Genomic DNA, 7500 nt, shown 5'->3' with positions numbered 1-7500 from the left:
GAAGCTGGAAGAAGCTGCATGTTAGCACCGCTTAGGAGAGGAAGCACGAAATTCAACTGACTATCTGGTTCATTATTTGAGTGAGGCACTTTTCTGTCCACTTGTGTTTTTCTGTGTTTCCCTACTTGAAGTCTTCTTGCTTGTGGTCCCATGTTTTCTGGGGTCAGTGTATTTTCAGGTTCTTTCTTGATAACCACCCCCTGACCTTGGCTGTAAACAGTTTCTTGATTATAACTTAAATCAAAATTATCTCCATTCTCCCAACAGTCTATTAACTTGTTGATGACAGACACCCGTTCCCAAAACAAGTTGTTCTCCCAGCTACTCATGAGATTCACTAACTTTGTTTTCAAGTCATTGATCACTTTGGTCTTCCACTTGGGTTGAGAGATGTGTTCATCTTCTTCTAAATTCTGAACAAAGTGCTGTTGTTGGCACTGTTTATATTCCTGAAGGTCATGGTCACTGGCAATCACTTCTAGCTCTGTGAACTCCCCTGGCCTCTCTAAAGCCTCCTCCTCTCCTATCTCATGTTCAATGTCATTCCTCTCCTCTTCCTCAACGTGCTTCTCTTCCTTTGTCTGCGGTACAGCCTTTACATTGTGCTTGATGACACAGTGTGGCTGCATCTGGACCATCTTTAGTCTGGCTCGTATGTTTTTGGCATCCTGTAGCGTGATAGGCCTGTGAAAGTGCTCTTGCAGGAACTGCTGTAAGGCTCGGCTGCTAGGCATCAAGTCTATCACGTGTGCCACTTGCTTAAGCTCACTATTGCTGATTCTTCTGTTGATGGCATAGTAAGGTGCCATCTCATTGCTCACCTCATGGTTGTGCTGCATGATGACCTGAGAGATGAACAGCGCCCCTCGGTTGTAGGCCAGCGATAAAACACATCCACATCCACAGGGGAGATACCTGCAAAGACATAAAATATATATGTTTAATGAGAGTGAGTGGGTGAGTGAGTGAGTGAGTGAGTGAGTGAGTCAGAAAGTGAGTGAGTGAGTGAGTGAGTCAGAAAGTGAGTGAGTGAGTAAGTGAGTAAGTGAGTGAGTAAGTGAGAGAGTTTGAGTGAGATTGAGATTGAGATTGAGATTGAGATTGAGATTGAGATTGAGATTGAGAGTGAGAGTGAGAGTGAGAGTGAGAGTGAGAGAGAGAGAGAGAGAGAGAGAGAGAGAGAGAGAGAGAGAGAGAGAGAGAGAGAGAGAGAGAGAGAGAGAGAGAGAGAGACACACACACACACACACACACACACGCACACACGCGCGCACGCACGCACGCACACACACGAACGCACGCAAGCATGCACACACGCACACGCACACGCACACGCACACGCATGCACACACACGCATGCACACACACACACGCATGCACACACACACACACACGCACACGCACACGCATGCACACGCACACGCACACACACACCCACACACACACACACACGCACACACAAACACATACATACATACGCACGCACACACGCACGCACACATGCACACACACACACGCACGCACACGCACACGCACACGCACATATACACACACATATTATGTGAATGCATTGCTTCATTTTCCTTCTTTTATTCAAAAATTCCTTTCTTCTTTTTGGATATCAAAGAATGGTGCACTGAAATTTTGCATATTTAGAGGCCAAATTTGTGGGGTTATTCTTTTTCTCTACACAATCCATATGTACTGAGGGAGCCAAACTGCTTTTTCAATTAGAAAGAAAAAAATAAATTTCAAGACAATGCTAAGCAATCTACATGAGGCTTTTTAGAAGTTCTACCCTAGTTTCATCAATGAGAAAAAAAATAATAATCTGTATGTTTATGTGAGAAGATTAAATGTTTGTGAGCATATCATAAACACACTTGTACAATTCCCTTCTACTTAACCTGTTAAACGTCTCTAAGGGCACATGAAGTTTTCCGTTTTTTTTTCCACTATTTTACTCGACGACCTATGCCCTGATCAACTTTAAAAGCTGCTTTCAAGCGGTCTGTGCCCTCATATGACGCTTAGAGCTATAGAAAACTATGTGAATATCGTCTGGCAACATTCTGAGTCCATCTAGGAATTTCTGGCAACTTTCACTCAGTCGCGAGAGCATTTCAAGCACACAATTTCAGTACGGGGTGAGCGTTTATCATATAAAAAAGTATGTTTTTATCCTGCCTGCATGCTTTTTGAGAAGAGGAAGAGGGAGATATGGGAGGAGGGAGAAGAGGGCGAGGAGGGAGAAAGGAAATATGGGATGAGGGAGAAGGGAGATATGGAGGAGGGAGAAGAGGGAGAGGGAGGAGATTTTCTGCAGACTTTTGAACACCCCTCAAATGATAAGTGGCAGAGTGGAAATTCAGCCTAGAAAACTGAATTCTAGGTGTTAAGACTTATCAAACAGAAACTGCTGTCCATTAGTTTAGAGCACAGCCAAATTTCCCATTGAAAATGATACTCAAAGTATACAAAGCTATTAAAAATAGAACTATGAAAAATAAAGAAACTAGGCCTTGATGCAATATACATGTACATAAATAAAATTACATTTAAAAAATCAGTAAAGTTACTTGGATTTAAAGTTTTATAAATATATACTAGTAATACCTAGTATCTGTTTGCAGATGTTGTACATTATTAACCCCAAGCCAATTGGTGGCATGTACGTACATGCCATGGCTGTTGTGGACTGAAACACGGTCGGTATCATGCCCATTCCAACACCACTGGCTCGTCGGACAGAGTTTGTTTTTCTCCAATAGAAGCGGCTTCATTTATATGGTAAAGATTTTAGGCAATGGCACTATAATGAAGGTAAACCTTCAAAATTTTAATATTTTTATAAATCATAGCAAAATAAAACCTTTTAGGTGTTCGCAAACTACCAATCGAGCAGGGCGCAAACAGGGGAAACTGCCGATGCGTGCCAACAATCCCATTCTTACGTCGCACTTGCCAAACATTTTTGCCCGTCGGCACTGGGTTAATAACGCAAACTCCAAACTACTGTATCCTACATCTGGCAAAGGCATTAAAATGCAAGTTCTGACAAGAAAACATTATATCTTGTGTTCTATAAATTGCATACATACTGTGTGAAGGCTACTGTAAAAAACTTGTCACTTTCTTTACTACAGAACTGAGAGTAAAAGAATAATAATAATTTTTATTTGCAGTATCAAAAAAAGTACTGAAGATGGCTAGTAGCTTACATTTTACTAAACTTATAGTTTATCTTCATCCAGGAATAGCATTTTTGACATACAGGAATATCAGAAAAAAAAAAATTATATGGGACAGAAGCTGAAACAATTTCATATTCATTCATATACAGAAAAATTACTACTACTAAATCAATATGAATGAACTTATTATTACAACACAATTCAAATAAAGAAGAAGAAGAAGAAGAAAAAGGTGGAGAAAGAGGAAGAGAAAGAAGAAGAAGAAAATGTAGGAGAAGCCACTAAAACTAACCTCTGTTTGGTGCGGATGCCTTGGCCAGTGACTTTCGGCTGACCATAGTGAACGCAGCAATACTTGATAGAAACAAACTTAAATCGTGCTGGGATGAAGTGCTTCTTTCGCCTGGAGTTCTCATAAGCCACACTGCACGATGATTTGACTCGGAAAACAGACCCAGTCTCTTCTTTGAATTTGTTGAATAGCTTCTCAAATTCTGTAAAAAGCAGATTAAGTGTTATATTCATGTCTCGCTGATACATCTGCTGCTAGTAAAGCATACACTTAATCAAGGTATAGAATGTATTATTATACATCACTACACTCTTGAGAGAAAAAAAAAATACATTTATAAGTAACAGGTTTCAGAGGTCATTAATAAAGTCTATTTACCCTCATGTGATTATATCAATGCACATTTTATATCAGCAAATATATAAACAACCTTGTACTGCAATGATAGATGAATGACTACCTTCTCTCAAAAAGCATTGAACCACTACCACTCTAGGTATGACAAGATGCAAGCTTACTCACATTTAATTTTCTCACAAAAATATACTTAAATTTTTTATATAAACCTGCATTTCCATTCTCATTGAGCAAACTAACGTGGAATTTCTAAAAAGATCACTTAGCATCGTATTGAATTTCTGATGATTTTTTTCTTTCTAATCTAAAAAGCAATTTGACTTAATACATATAGAATGTGTAGAGAAAAAGAGCTTTTCCTTCCAGGAGACACAGCTCCTTTGGATAACCCATAAACTTGGTTTCAAAGTATGAAAAATAAGTACAATACTTTGATCCCTCCCCTAAAAATTAAATAAATAAATAAATAAATAAAAAATGAATGGAAAAGCCTACACTATTTCATATATAAATCATTAAGTATCTTGACCAATGGAGAGGTTGCTGTGGTTGTAAAGTAATGATTTAGTGTTTCTGTCTCTAAACCTTAACAGAGAGAAAACTATATCTTTTGAGAGCCATATTATATCCACAGGCACAGAGATGGTAAACCACAGATTATTTCAAAATATTGCAAGTGCTTTAATGGAGTGTCAAGATTACACATGGTTTCACAAAATATGGATTTTGCACTAATCTAAAATCTTTTTTTGACTAAAGCAATCATGTGAGTGGATATATCTTTGATTAGCAATTGTGGGCATATCTTTGACTTCCTGCATAATAATTCAAAAGCCATTACCTTCATTTTTCTCTGCTTTTCTCTTTCATGCTGTATTCAGAAGTTTTAGCTCATAATTTTTCTTTAAGATTTGAGTACAGTTTCTGAAGTATACACAGGCCTTGGCTTAGATTGCAAAAAGATAGAGTCACTATATAAGTGCCCATCATGAAAGGTAGGCTTTCCATGATAACTATAGTCGTGCCCATCAGTGAATTGTTAAGGTCTAAGTTACTGTGCCTGGGTCTACCTGAGGGAAGAATTGATAATGGGCTTGCTCCACCCCCCCCCCCAGTGCTTTCCAGAATTTCTTCCATTTATTTGTGACATTATCATACATGTCTGCAGATAGCTTCTACAGACAAACTGCAACTTTTTGTCCTCTACAAGAATACCATCCTCAATTTGTCTTAGCTTTGTGCATCCATGCTGAAAAGATAAATTCAATCTAGCAGTCCTGGTAATTCTTTGCAGTACAGATACACTCACCAGAGACTAAGACCCAAACTCCGCATCACAAAGTTTGTCCAACAATCTAAGTTGCCGTGATTTCCGTGAAGGGAGGGTCAATGGGGGCTCTGCCCACTAATACCCAGCCATCTTTTTTTGTGTGAATTAGGGTCGCATGATACGTAATATCTATCTCACGTTCAGTGGGGACGCAGGCTGCTAAGTTCTATTCATTCCTGTGAAATAACTGGATTAGCCACTGTTGACGGTTAGCTATTTTTTTTGACTGGTACACAGTATTTTATAATATCCAAGATGTCTTTTGATATTTTATACCAGATTATACTGTAATATAAATTACAAATATAAGTACAAAGTTGCATAAAAATAACCAACAAGAAAAATGCATTTGGAAATGCAATAAATGTTTACTGCCTATTCAATCCCTGTCACAAAAGAGGTGTCACATAAGCCATAAACACTGAAAAAGATGGCTATTGTCCTCACCTTATATGTACAGCAAGATGGAGCTGAAACTCAGCCAGATTGCCAAGTTTTCACAATTCAAAGAGTGCACATGGCATTGTAAGTGCACTCTTTTTATATACTTTCTCTGGTTTAAGGATACAACTTTATTTCAGCGACAGCAACATTTACTGAGCTTTTCATTACAGATAAATGACAAATGGACATAATATACCTAAACACGAGATTTCCATGACTGTACATAATGTTCATAATCACAAAAGTAAATGGATTTTTTCCTATGCAAAGACAGGAAAAAGAGCATGTTATAGATTTATTCAATATCTGAGAAGTCCACTATATTGCCATAGGAGTGCACCCAAGACCTAAAAATTACCTTCCGAGTGCAGTTTGAATACTTGGCAGTCTGGAAACTCTGAAACCCCAATAGGATTTCAGCTGTGAACAATGCTTTTCGCAATATTTTTTCTTTGTGGCATTTTCATTCATGTCTGCTGATTAATTATTCAGAATAGTGGCAGGTAACAGATCACTACAATATTGGTATCAATAGATTCCTCTCCCTCTCTAGTTTCATATATATAAATAATTGCACAGAACTCCACAAACCCCTACATTCTTGGCCCCAATAGCAGGGGAGAGCATGAAAGGTAACAGGGAAACTAATGGTTAAAAAATAAATAATATACACAGAATCAGTCACTATATTATCTAATGTTAGGGGTCACAACATCCTGGGACCCCTCCTAGGGAGCTGCTGCCCCCAACCTCCACCCAGGAATAAGAATCATCCGCATATTAACAGCAGGAGAGAGTATTGGACAGACTCGGCAATATGCATTACCACTTTTCAGTTGTATATTCTACCCTGCCTTGACTATGTGGATGATTCTTTGTCTTCCTGGGCAGGGGTTTGGGGACTTGCATTCGACAATACAGTTATTGATTCTGTGTATATTATCCATATTTTATCCCACAATGCCATCCCCAGCTATCAAGGCCAAGATTGTTGCTAATGGAAGGGGGTGGTTCTGTGCAATAATTGTTTATTTGGAAACTAGAGAGTGAGAGGAATCCACTGATGCCAAAATTGTCTCAATCTGTCATGAGCTGCTACCCTGAAAAATTCCTAGAATTCTTTAACAATGGCTACAACTTTTTTTACTTTAAAAGAATATCATCTTTAAATTTGCCCTACCTTAGTGCATCCCACAGTCCTAGATTATAGAAATTGCCAAACTATTTAATTCTTCTCCATTACACTTACATGAAAGGGCAATACTAATTAAGGCAGCCACACTACATATACAGAGGAAAGTATAATAGGATTACTGACTAGTGTTCATACATGTCTGCAAAGTTAGTAAAACTGTGGGGACCTCACTGGTTGTGCTATATTGAAATTCAAAGGTTGCCTCTCTGCCGGAAAAAACCTTGTTATCTTGAACCATCTCCAATGTAAACAATATTGTGAGCTTTCTAAAAGGTTCATAGATGTTACTGCACATCCTAGATAAATTTGTATAAAGTTTAAAAAACATTTGATAATACTATTCTTACATTTCTTGTACTCAATATTTCATAATATTTATCTATCTATCTATCTATCTATCTATCTATCTATCTATCTATCTATCTATCTATCTATCTATCTATCTATCTATCTATCTATCTACCTACCTACCTACCTACCTACCTACCTACCTACCTACCTACCTACCTACCTACCTACCTACCTACCTACCTATCTATCTATCTATCTATCTATCTATCTATCTATATATATATATATATATGATTCAAGATAAATGATAATTTACAATATATTAAATTATTCGTTGGTTAATGTCATGAACCTATCATTACTGATTCAACCACTATTTATAAGAGTACACTTGTCA

General features: G+C 37.9%; 1 protein-coding gene across 1 annotated transcript in view; it reads right to left on the bottom strand.

The window, feature by feature from the left end:
- The window catches only part of LOC113814827 (uncharacterized), a 10399-nt gene that overhangs the window by 764 nt on the left and 2135 nt on the right, over positions 1–7500 (bottom strand). Inside the window, exons 2-3 of the mRNA XM_027366891.2 lie at positions 3487–3688; positions 1–915 (exon numbers count right to left, since the gene is read on the bottom strand). The exon at positions 1–915 is cut by the window's left edge and continues 764 nt beyond it. Of these exons, the coding sequence (XP_027222692.2) occupies positions 1–915; positions 3487–3688 (1117 nt within the window). The remainder of the gene's footprint in view (positions 916–3486; positions 3689–7500) is intronic.

The sequence above is a fragment of the Penaeus vannamei genome, chromosome 31 (assembly GCF_042767895.1).
Source record: "Penaeus vannamei isolate JL-2024 chromosome 31, ASM4276789v1, whole genome shotgun sequence".
NCBI lineage: Eukaryota > Metazoa > Arthropoda > Malacostraca > Decapoda > Penaeidae > Penaeus > Penaeus vannamei.
The sequence above is the reverse complement of the archived record's forward strand: the minus strand, read 5'-3'. Positions and strand labels throughout refer to the sequence as shown.